Source organism: Rousettus aegyptiacus, unplaced genomic scaffold, assembly GCF_014176215.1.
Source record: "Rousettus aegyptiacus isolate mRouAeg1 unplaced genomic scaffold, mRouAeg1.p scaffold_m13_p_10, whole genome shotgun sequence".
NCBI classification, from domain to species: domain Eukaryota; kingdom Metazoa; phylum Chordata; class Mammalia; order Chiroptera; family Pteropodidae; genus Rousettus; species Rousettus aegyptiacus.
In genome coordinates this window covers 90882264-90894761 of record NW_023416285.1, presented here as the reverse complement: position 1 = coordinate 90894761, position 12498 = coordinate 90882264, and the positions used below count along the sequence as shown (strand labels likewise).

Here is a 12498-nt window from a genome sequence, read left to right as displayed (position 1 = left end):
CTGGAAAAGCTTTGTTCTGGGCCTAAGGATGGCATCACCATTTCAGATACAAGTCTGAGCAGACATTTGATAATTTCAAACTAGAAATTCCTTAGAGTTTCCTTGGGAAGAGGTTTTTAACATACCTCTCTGTTTTGATTCTGACAGCTGATAACCTCATATTTCAGAAAGGGCAGCTTTGAATTCGCTCTTAAATTTTCCATCCTGAGAAAAATCTATTGAGTTGTAGTTATTTTATGCATCTTTCCATTGATTCTACACAGCCGCCTAAGGAGAAGTTCCCAGAACCAATGTCAACAATACAAAGATAAAGCCAGTAGTAACAACATTCTGCACAGAGAATAACTTCAATTGTGTTTTCCTAACTTGGGGGTGGGAGAAGAGAGGTTATGTTCTTTGTTAAAAGAATTCTAAAGTTTTAATATTTGTTAAATACCAGCTCTTTAATATTTCTAAGGGGAAAAAGATATTAAAAAGGCTTGGGAATAATACTCAAACACTAAAACTATTTCATATCTACCCCAGGGAATAATTTAGTCCTTTATCTGCCAACAGAGGCAAATTCATGTATGTTTATTTTATTCCCTCTATAATAAATATCCTTGGCAGCTGCCTCCCATTCCATTATAGCAAATATTAAGGAAAAAGCTCTCTGCATGGAAAGGAGATGAAAAACATCAACTTGTCCAGGAAATATGCATTCTGAAAGTCAGTGTTGATAAAGCAAAGAGCGATTTAACTTTGTTGCCATCTTAAATGGTAATTTAAGGGCCAACTTTGTGACTCTGTTTGCAACACTAGGCAACGGCTATGCTTAATGTGGGAGGGTAGGCTGAATAAGAGATAATGACCTTGGTCCACTGTCTTTTACAAATAGATAAGATGCCTATCCATGGGCCAAAGACTAGAAGATAGTTGAAGTTAATTTTTATCTATGTAAAGATATTTCTTAAGGAAGTAACAGAGTATAAACAAAATTACTTTAGAATTTTTAATCTGCTTCATACGTGCCATTTCCCTCATATTCTTTACAAAGACGTACTTACTCCCCCAATTGTAAATCATTTGTTAAAGTAAGTTGCCTCAAGGGTCTTTCCAGATAATCTTCTGTTAGTCTAGTTCTAACTGCTACATATTAAAGATAATAAAAAGACACTCTGTTGAATATAGTCTAACTAATTAAAATGGATAATCCCTCCTTTCTCCCATGTTTTCTTGGAATTTCATGGAATTTTTATAGCGGCATGCTATTTTCATACTTGGGTGGATCAAAAAGCTAAATGAAGAGCACACTTCCCATGAAAAATAAGGTATCAAAAAAATGGGACAGAAGTATTTTATAATACTTAAGACACTGCTTTTAATTAAACATAAAAGCAATTGCTTTTAACTGAACATAAATTATATGTTATTTGTGGACTTCTGGTATCACCCACAATAATGAAATATTCTTTTTAGCCCATAAAGAAAATTTTATGAAAATGAAAGAAAAGTATACACAGTAATATTTATATTTGGTATTGTCCTTTTATCCAAGGCTCTAGTTTTAATGTGTCTGAAACAACTATTAAATAGATTATATTCAATCGTGGGGATAAATTATTGCTTTGTGCACTGACTCATACCTAGTAGTCTCAAACTGATACTTCATCTTTAAAAGATAAAGCATTTACCTACTCATTCCTCCAAAGGCTCATTGTCACTTAATTTAAATTGGTGGAGAATGAAGAAGTCAAGTGAAAAAAGAAGGGTCTTTCAAATTTCTACACTTACAAATGTCAGCTACTTAAGAAAAAAAAAATCTAGGTTTATATTGTGTCATATCATCAGTACGTGAGCCACCACCCTCCAAAAAACGAAAATGAAAACAAAAAAAGACACTCGATTAATCTTCCAGATTTGGCACATAATAGCTAAATTCAAATCCAAAAAAAGCAGTTCGACAAGCACAGCAACTTGGATTTTTACTAATCTCATTACGTCTTAAAAAACGACAACAAATCCATATCGATATCTTCTGCAAGGAGCTGTTATGTTACCTGCTCCTGGTTAAAACATTTCAGTCGATAGGGCGTCGTCCCTATATTTTGAGTAACCATGCTAACATATATTTAATGTGCTGATATACAAAACTAAAAACTGTAGAGGGTATGGCGATGACTTTCGGGTGCAAATCTGGGAACTTCATACAGCCTACAGCAAGGCTCTTGGGGACAGGTAGGGATCAATGGGCACGGAGATGAATAATTCTTTGTACTGTGGACATTCTTTGACTGTGAAAGCAAAGAAGTACTAATCCTCCAAAAGAACAAAGAACAATAAACAGAAATTACAGGGGAGAAGGGAAAAGTCCACGATTGCTCCAGAAAGATATTGGACAGGTGCTGAAGTGTGGGGCAACCCATCACATTTGCATCTGGGCCCATTTCTGGCGGTCGTGCGCTGTTTCACAAAGATATCCACGCTTGGGGATCTATCACAGACGAATCTGCATAACTGCATAAACAGAACTCAGTCTCAGAATTCTGTAGAATTTCCTTTCCTTTCTTAAAAAAGCATTCTAGACTTGAATCATAACACTGGGTACTTGCAGCTGCCACTGAAGTATTCATTGTAAAAAAAAAAAAAAGGCGACTTGCAAATGGGAGCTAGATACATTCAGTCAGCTTTTCTTTTTCTTGATCTCTTTTAATATTTTATAACACACTACAGCTCAGTAAAAGTTCCTAAATAACTCGTCAAGCAGACGTTAAATAGATTGCAGATGCGTTACACTTTAAATCATCAGTCATTTGAAGAATCCTCTCCATAAACTGAATAAATAAGCCATCTGCGACTAAGGCCTCCTATCATGTTCTTAAGCTGACCCCCTTCCTCATCAGTCACTCGGGTTGGCAAAAATCTCACCTCCAACGGGCAGCACGAAGTGCTCCGGGTCAGCGCATAGTTTGAATCTAACGGGGGGAAAAGGGGAGTGCAGACACCGCCTTTAACGACGCCGGTTTTTATTTAAAATGACCTCCGTCCCTAAAAAGAGAACTTCGAGACCGCCCTTCACCAGAATCAATCTCTTCTCTCGTGGAGAGCCAATCAAGTCTGCCGAGGTGAAAAGAAAAGGCAGCCAAGTGCACCGTGCGTCTTCACGTCCATGCGGTGCACTTGGCCTCGGACGGGTGTGAAGACGCACAGGGCACTTGGCCTTGGAGATCGAATGCCCGCCCTGCAAGCAGGGTCTGGGCAGGGCCGCTGCCCCCAGGACCAACCTTAAATCCGGAGGTTGGACCTGCTCTTGAGAGCTCTGCAGACCCGATGTGCCGACGTGCCCGGCCCCAGCAACCCTGCGCGTCCCCGGGAGCGGCCAGGTTGGGACCCCCGGCGCGCCCCACTGTCCGGCAGGGCGCCGGGCGGGGGCGGCGGCCCGGGAGACACAACTTTCCTCAGTTTCCTGCCAGCTGGAGCAGGAGCAAATCTAAAGCACTCCCCAACCCCCACCCCGCCACAAGCTCATTTTTGGGGGGTGGCGGCGGCGGCTGGGGGAGGGGTGGGAGGGTCTGGAGGGACTTCAGGAGAGGATGACAAGGAGCGGAGAGAGGAGGACGACTTCCCCTGCACCCCGCAGCCACAAAGGGAAGGCGGCCGCGCCTCCCCTCGGTCCCACTGAGTCACGCGCGGGCCGGGCCGGCAGCGACGATGGGCGAGGGCTGGCCTGCCGCGCGGCAGGTGACAGCTGCGTCGCCGGTCCCCGCAACCGGGGCCGCGCGCCTCCCCGCCCACCCCGAGGCCTCGGCTCCGCCGCGCCGCGCCGCGCCGCCCGCCGGCCGCGCGACCGGACCTCGCCACGGGCTCCGGGCTCGGGGCGCCGCGCGCCCACACGGGGACCCCCCTCGGAGCGGCCCCGGGCCCCGCCCGCGCCCCCGGACCGGCGTCCGCGCGGAGCCGAGGCGCCCGCGCGCCTACCCTCGGGCGTGCTCCGTCTCCTCCTCATTGTCCCCGTCGATCCCGCACGTGTCCTGGTCGTCCAGCTCCAGGCTCTGCTGGCTGGCCGCAGACTCGCTGTCCTCCGCCATCGCGGCGGCGCGGGCTGCGGGGGCGGCGCTGGGGGCCGCGGGCGTGGGGCTGGCGCGGCGGCGGCGCCAGCAGCTCCCCCTAGTGCCGCCCGCCGTCTCCTCGGAGCCCGCGCCCCGGGCGCCCGCCCCGCCCCGCCCGGCTCCGCCCCCCGCGCCGGGGGCGGGGCGCGGCCGGTGCCCTGCGCGCCGCCGCGGGAGGCGGGGCGCAGAGGGGCGGGGTCCCGGGCGCACCCGCCGCCTGCCCGCGCCCCGGCCCCGCCGCGTCTCCGGACGCCGTCACCTGCAGACCCCAGATCCGGCGAGTCTTCATTTCCGAATCACAGGCCACGCGAGTTTGCATCTGTGCGTGTGAGCGAGCGCTTTTCACCGTGGCAGAGATTTTCGACTCAGGAGGAGGCGTGTCAAGGACAGAGATTTCCAAGAACCGTCCCCACCGTCCCCACCACGATCACTTAAAAAAAAATTCCATCGTGTGGTTAGATCTATAGCTATATTTCCAATGCACTAGTAAATCGAAGTCAAAGCGCAAACAGGGCTTCCAGCCTTCGCATCTCCCCGTTCCAACCAGGCTCGCAGCCCTAAAACTCTTGACAGAAAAACTCTGAGGCCGCCCCTGGTTTTGCTGGACATCACAATTGGCTCCGACCCTCAACAACCATCTTGGTGGGGGGAGGTGGGGGTGCTGTCCATGATGCTGGGGCTGATGTCGGGGGGGATGGGATGGTTTCAGGCAGACCCCTCTGGCTTCTCCAAGTGAAGGTCATGACCTAGACCTCCAAACAAAAGTTGGTGTTTTTCTAGGAGGGAACGGAGATGCTCCATGGGTTGCCCAATAAAAGACAAGTGAGGTTCAGTCTTCTGTTTGAAGTTGCCGTGTGTACACAACGCGCTTCCTTTGCTGCCCTGTAATGGGTGGTGGTCAAGGTCCGGCCGTCAGGCGATGGCAAGGTTTTACAACGACGGTGGAAAGGTATCTATCAGAAACTGCGCAATGAGGAAAGTTAAAAAAAAAAAAAAACCTAATTTTTTTTTTGGAAAGAGGGTATCAGGAGCATTTTGTGGCTTCCCGCGCCCTCCCCCCCCCCCCCCAGAAAGGAGCCTCTGCCCTTAAAATGCAAGGAGAGAGACGTTTCTAAAGTCAAAAATTGGGGAGCGATTTCAAAGCCCACCACGGCAGCCTTTGCTGACCGACTGATGTGGAGCCAGCTAAGGTTCTGTAAGAAGTGCAAAATGGGGCCAAAACACAAAGGAAATACAATAGTACCTTTCATAATTGCAGCTATTTCTGAGGCAGAAAAGAAGTCATAGGTGCCCTCTGGCTTCAAGCTTGAGGGTAATGGCAAATATAGATCAATGCGCTTCCTGCGGCTCATTCCTGTGAACATGAAGAGTTGGGGAGCTGCGGCCTGGTCGGGTAACCAGAAGCATCCTGACCAAGTCCTCAGTTCGGTCGCTATAACCTATCGGAGCACGTCTCTGAAAAGATTTTAAAAATACAAAGTGAAGGAAACCCAACAGACACATATTTATTTGAATTTTTAAGGAGCTTTGATTAAGAAAGTCTCCAAGAACAATAACAAATAATCCTGGAGGAATTAAATGAGGGCATCAAGAACCAAAGTGTGGAAAACAATGACAAACAGGGGACATCTGTTCTCTAGAAGGGAAAGGAGTTGGCCCAGAAGCCTGCTCAATGCTAGATTGAGGTATTACATAATACAAATGTTTGTCATCGTTAATTGTTGCAAGCAAGATGAAGTTTGCAGAAGATCCTAGAGGCGACCCTAAATCTTGTTTTCCTGTGTAGAAATCCACTACGCTTCAGAAAATGTTTGCTTCTTTCCCTGGTTTAATCTCAGAGTTTGGGGTTAGGAACCAAGTGGTATCTTCTAGAATCTTAGACCCAAGATTCATTTGGAGGAAGAGAGTACTACAGAGTGGCTACCAGGGTGTTAAAACAAGCCCTCAGGAATGTTCTGTCCTGCCTCGCTCATCTGCTGGTACAGACATGAGACCATAGTTGTAGAATTGGTCTTGTTTCATTTAAGCTATTATAACTTTTGCTTTTGAAGAAAGTTGTGATCGAATACATATAACATAAAATTCACCATCGTGGCCACTTCTAAGTGCATAGTTCAGTAGCGTTACGTATATTCGCACTGTTGTATAACCAATCTTCAGAGCTTTTTCATTTTATGAAACTGAAACGTTACCAATGAGACAACCGCCCATTTCCCCCACCCCCAGCCGTGGCCGACCACCATTCTATTTTCTGTCTCTATGAATTTGACCACTCTAGGTACTTCACATAATTGGAACCATGTAGTACTTGTCCTTTTGTTACCGGCTTATTTCACTTAGCATAATATCCTCAACGTTCATGTATGTTATGGCGAGTGTCAGAATTTCCTTTCTAAGACTGAATAATATTCTATTGGACGGACGTACCACATTTTGTTTATCCATTCATCCATCAATGGACACTTGAGTTGCTTCCACCCCTCGGCAATTGTGGGTAATTCTGCCACGAGCATGGGTGTTCAAATATCTGTTTGTAACGCCTGCTTTCAATTCTCTCAGGTATAGACGTAAAAGTGGAGTTGCTGGATCATGTGGTAATTCTATTTTTAATTTTTCGAGGAACCATCATAGCGTTTTCCATAGCAGCTACACCATTTTACATGCCCACCAACAGTGCACAAGCAGGGGCGGGGGGAGGGGAGGGGCAAATCTTTGATAAGGGGAAGGGAATATGCCTGCCCATCGTTCCAAAGAGAAACACCATCTCTATCTACCAAAGCTGTTGGATATATATTTATCTTTGTAAAGATAGTCCAGAACAAAGGATGGTCACTGCTTCACTTGCAAGACGTGGAGGAATAAGTGTGGCCCGTGGAGAATTGTCTCTGAACAGTTCGCCTTCTCATTTCAACCCCATGACAATCGTCTTAAAGTCAGCAACCTTGTACTTTTCCTGTAACTCACATCTGTAGGGAGTCGATAGTGGCCTCCCAAAGCTCCGTCCCTGTTCTGTCCCCCTGTGCCCTTATTTGGAAAAAGGAATTCCGCAGATGTAATTCACTTAAGGAGCTCAAGATGAGCTCATCCTGGATGATTCAAGCGAGCCCTAAACTCAATGACAAGTCTTTCCTAAACTCAATGACAAGTCTTTCCGACAGCAAAGCATAGAAGAAGAGGATAGACAAGGAGGATAGTAAGAATGCAGGAGTGAGTGCTAGCTGTTAGAATGGACCCTGGAAAAAGAAAAATTAAAAAATGCAAGTGTTGATCCTCATCCCTCCTGTGATCGACATGCCGTTGTCAGAAAAGTAAACGATAAATCCTATTAGGTACAGGGACTTGGTAGACATTTCTATGGTGGTGTGGGCAGGCACACGCAGACCTCAGGGGCCAGTTCAGGTCAACAGAAGCAGTACTGGACTGTATGGTGGAAGGTCAAGGGCATTCAAGGCTCAGCCCCTACTACCTGTGTGATCTTTGCGAGTCTCTTAACTCTGTAGAGTGCCAATCATCTTAACTATCAAATGGGACATTATCTCCCTTACTTGTGCCATGTGGTCGCTATCAGGCTTGCCAGCTCATACAAGAAGTAGTGCAAGAGAAAGTGCTTCAGAGATTTTTAAGCACAACATACACGTACAGGGTTAAGACAAGCGAGGCTTCACATGGAGCAGGGCAGCGCTTACGTGCTGGGAAAAACAGACTGTTTGTCACTGTTGGTTTTTCAGCCTTGTCGAAGACCAACTATTCAAACGGTCTTGGAACAGATACGACTTCACAGCATTGCCGTAGGAGTTTCCTGGAGGAGGTGGGCTTTGAGATGAATTTCGAATAAAAGGAAGACATCTTGGATCTTAGGTAGGGAGCAGGGGCCTCTGATGACATGTCGGAAGAGAAAGAAGGAAACCTAAAGTCTTCTGCATAACCGCCAGGGAAAGGATGCGTGTGGAACTGGGAGGTGAGGGAATTAAGTGTGAATAAATTGAATCTACCGCAGAAGCATCTGATTATGTTGTCAAGGTTGCAGGTGGAGAAATGGATCAAACCGCAGTGTTTCGAACCTCTAGTAAGAAACAGAATCTGGAGGCAAACCTGCCAGTTACTGTGATTGAGTGCAGATGAGAAATGACCCCAGACTGTCCCAGAGACTTTACCGTTGGGGGCAAAACCCAGGCAAATGCGCAAACGAAATTAAAACAACAACAACAACAACAACAACAACAAAAATCCCTTACCATTTAGCAAGGAGCCAGTTGCAGGCAGGAACGGGGAACCATTCAGAAGTCCCATGCCTGAGGGACAATGGCAAAGCTCAATCAGATGATCTGCGGGACACGTGTTGGGCGCTCAAATGCACTTACTGAGCTCTCTTGCAAACACAATGAGGCACGATTGCATTTCAAATTAATTCCTCACACGCCAACCTTTGACTTTTTTTTATGTTTACTCTTATTTTGCATGTCAGATCGATTCTTTAAAAAACAAATATCTAGCACAATGCGAGAGGAGGTGTGCCAAGCAAGCGCTGTTTTATTTGATTAACAAGCGTTTGTTTTGTACTTTTTTCTGTAGGTGCTGGGGAGGATGACATAAATGTATGTGTATTTGCTGTATGTCAGGTCTCAAGGCAGAGACTTTTAAATATTTTATTTCATATTAATCTCGACAACGGCTCTGTGATGTAGGTATTATGTTCATTTTTTCATGGGATCCGAGCCTCAAAGAGGTTATGTAACGTATCCAAAATAGTGTCTTAGCAAATTCTCATAGCACTTACAGCACTGTGTGGCAGTTGCTTGAATTCTTGTTGGAGCAGATGCTGTCTGCACAATGTGCCAGCCTCTACCTGTCATCAGAACCCACTGGCACCTGTGGACATTGCAAATGCCAGCGACTCATCTTGTTGCTTCCCTCACAGCTAGAGAGAGCACCACGACCCTGTTTTGTCCATGAGACCTAAAGGCACCTCCCGGGGGCCGTCAGGGGAATTTCACTGACCTGCAGCAATACTGTCCGGCCGCTTGGCAGAGGGGAAAGATTTGAACAGCCTGGTCCTCAGGGGTCACAGAGCCACCGAGCTCCAGGACCTCCATCTTCCTGTTGAGGGAGAAAAATAAGCTCCTAGTGGCTGGGTTCTTTGTATTTGGATATTGTCTTACGTGCAGCTGAGAGCATTCCACCAATAGGGGAAGGACAGGTTTGCCTGGGTGCCTGATCTCTCCCACTGCATGGAGGGAGGTCACTGCCCACAGGTCACTGCCAGGGAGGCCGGGGGAACTTGCCTGCGACTCCGGACCATCAGGCCGCCTTGCGTGAAAGGGTCTCCCACAAGAAGGTGTGAAAACCAAGTTAGGTTCTCTCTTTTGGGAATCTAAACTGGAGATAGAGGGAGATGGTTGTGAATTTGGCAGAAAAGGGAGACATAAAAATAAAGCTAAAACAACAGAAGAGGGAAGCCGAGTCACATCAAGGCGGAGCTGTCCACTGCAGTGAGGATCACCGCGTCTTAGCTTACCTTCGTTTGGCTTTGATCCTGGACTTCGGAACCTCATGCTGCTTCCTTCCTTCTCATCTTCAGCCTAGGTTTTATTCCCCTCTGTTGGTCTGGATTCTCCACCTTGGTTTCTGATGGAACGGGGCTGGGAATCACAGCCAGGGCCTTGGTGGGTCCTCGACTATCTGTGCAGGTGGCCATTGGACACGGCCGAGCAGATGTATTTTGGCTCCTGGCCGCCAGCCTCCTCAGGTCCCTCAGGAGAGCTGCCCCACACGTGGCTGGAGTTAGTCACAGGCCGTACAAGGTCTCGAATGGGGATTTCAAGGCCCAGCATCGTCAGCAGAAGCCCGGGCAGAGGGAACATGTTGAGGAGGCGATAGGAAGCCTGCTGCTCGCCTGGTGGCATCGGCCGTGAAGGCCAGCTCTCTGTTTCCAGGCTGGGGCCAGGAGTCGTAAACATTGACCCTTGCTTCTGGCACCCCGTGGTGCTCTGCCTACACAAAGAAGGGACAGCGTGAGCCTGCGTCGGGCCCTTCTCCTCCTGGCATCCTGGATGTCCGTCTTCGGACTCCGTCAGGGACAGCAGACCGTGCCGCCTGTCCCCCAAGTGTCCAGAGTCCCAGAAGGCTTTTATTTCAACTCAGCTTTACAAACTAATGCCCTCCGCCCACAGAGCGTCCCCAAGCTCCATCTCCAGCCCCATGTGACGCGGTAAGCAGGAGAAGGTCTAACCTGTCCCTCTCAGCCCTCCCGTTCCCCACCACACCTGGGGGTTTCAGGATCCTGCCTCATTTCATCATGCTGAAGGGGTGCTCAGGCCTGGAGCTGGAGAAGGTTTCAGCAGCCCCTGCAAGCTGGTCACTTAGAACAGGTGCCCTGAGACATCTGTCCTGAGGGTCTACGCACGGGGTCCTCCCCACATGACCCCTTTCCTGGGGTGTAGGACTTGGCTCAGGAAGAGCTTCTGCCACTTCAGGGACAGGACCACACCTGCCTTGATTTCCCCTCTGACTTGGAGCCTCCTCACAGGTCTCGCATGCTTCAGCGCTCAGTCATTTTGCTTCAAGGATCTCATTGCTACGTGGGTTTTGGTTTTCCCCGTAGCTAACAGGCCCCTCTATGGGGCTCCCCAACTTTAAGTGATGCATAGAAGGGTTTGGGCGTGAGTCTCCACCCAAAAGGCCCTAAACTAAGCACCTTATGCAGATGGGTCCACTCCCTGAAAAGGTGTTTTTGCCAAGCCAAAGATAAACGGTTCTATGAGACCTTTCTCCCAGGCCAGTGGCTTCTCCTTGTCTTATTTATTCTCCAAGAATTAGAAAGGTCTAGGCAGGTCTTTACCTCTAGTCAATGCGCGTAAGTAGGAAATTTAAATAGCAGCTTCTGCCTTTATAAAAATTTAAGGATAACGTCCTTCTTTCTGCTGATTACCAGGGAAGGGATGTTGGTCTTACCCCGAGTGTCCACGAGCTCTATATTCCTACATCTTTCCAACTCCCCTCTCTTCTACAAGGTAGAAAGTGTTCTCCATGTCTGCCCCAGGGGTAGAATAAATCCTTTGTGCTGTGGGCAATTAGAGGTGAGGAAAGAAGGTTTAGTTTCACCAAAATTTTCTGAATCGCCTGTTCTGCGGAGAGCTCCAACCACACCTCGCTTTCTTTTCGAATCATTGTGGCGGCGCGAGCCGTCACGGCGCCTTCCGCGTGGCTCTCCTGTGGCATGCCGCGGAGTCGTAATGCATCCGGGGCGACTTCTGGGGACCGTGTGAATGAGGGACAGACATTCGATCTCAGTTGTCTCTCTCACACGCCCAGGCAGGGACTGGATCAAATGACGCGTCCTCAACCCCACGCCTTAGAAAAATAAAAGGCCTATTTATGAGGACGTGAATAAAAGGACAGGATAAAAACTGCAGAGGGAACACGCTGGCCCAACTCTGACTTCATAGTCCCGGCTGCACAGGTGGAGGCTCTCAGAGGCTGCTGGGCTTTTCTCCTCGGGAAAGATTCAACGGGAGAAGAAAGAAATAATGTCAGCGACCTTCTCCAGCCGGGACTCGACTGCCCCTGGCATCCGGTCTCTGATACTGTTTTCGTTTTTATGGAAGGTTGAGAAAGGGCCAACTTGGCTCTCAAGATATCATCCAAATAAGCCGGACGTGGCTGCAGCAGCCCCTGCGTGGGCTCAGCGCTCTTAAAGACCTCTTCTCCAGCCCAGGTCACTCACGGGTCCCTCTTCCCTCTATTGCAATACCTGGGAATCACCTGTCTTATTGCCCTGTTTATTTCTGCACGGAGGTGGTCCAATATTTATCAACACCAGGCCTCAGCACATCTCTCTGTGCAACTTGTGCTGACCAGTCTGTTCTAGGACAGCGGTCCCCAACCTTCTTGGCTCCAGGAACCGGTGCTCCTGTGAGAATCTAATGCCTGATGATCCAAGGTAGAGCTGAGGCAGTGATGCTAGTGCTGGGGAGCGGCTGCAGATACAGATGAAGATTTGCTCGCTAGCCCACTGCTCGCCTCCTGCTGTGTGGCCCTGTTCCTAACAGGCCACGGACCAGTACTGGCCTGTGGTCCGGGGGTTGAGGACTCCTGCTTTAGTGAGTGTCTTAAAACCTTTCTATCCGAACTCCGAACATTGGCATGGCCATAACAATATACAAGGAGCAAAGCCCCAACACACGGGAAAACCGTTTCACCTTTCCTGGTCCTAACAAGGCGAGACAACCACAAACGGAACTTGAAATTGGCCCCTGGCCTCGGACGCTGTGACGGCCGGCACGAGTGAGCTCTGCGTCACGTTCATCTCTATACGCCAGGACTTCGTTTAGTGCTTATCGCATAATCCATACTTGGGAAATGACCGCTAAATTTCGATGCTGCACGAACTAAAACAATACACACTGATATT

At 48.5% G+C, this 12498-nt stretch overlaps 1 protein-coding gene across 3 annotated transcripts in view; it reads right to left on the bottom strand.

Moving 5' to 3' along the window:
- Window positions 1–4144, bottom strand: part of NMT2 (N-myristoyltransferase 2) — a 55834-nt gene extending 51690 nt beyond the window's left edge. Inside the window, exons 1-2 of one of the 3 annotated variants that reach the window (XM_036228166.1) lie at window positions 3958–4144; window positions 2908–2954 (exon numbers count right to left, since the gene is read on the bottom strand). In XM_036228166.1, the coding sequence (XP_036084059.1) occupies window positions 2908–2954; window positions 3958–4067 (157 nt within the window). In that variant the 5' untranslated portion in view covers window positions 4068–4144. The remainder of the gene's footprint in view (window positions 1–2907; window positions 2955–3957) is intronic. The other 2 variants (XM_036228168.1, XM_036228167.1) reach the window with 2 other exon arrangements.
- Window positions 4145–12498: the final 8354 nt, after the last annotated feature.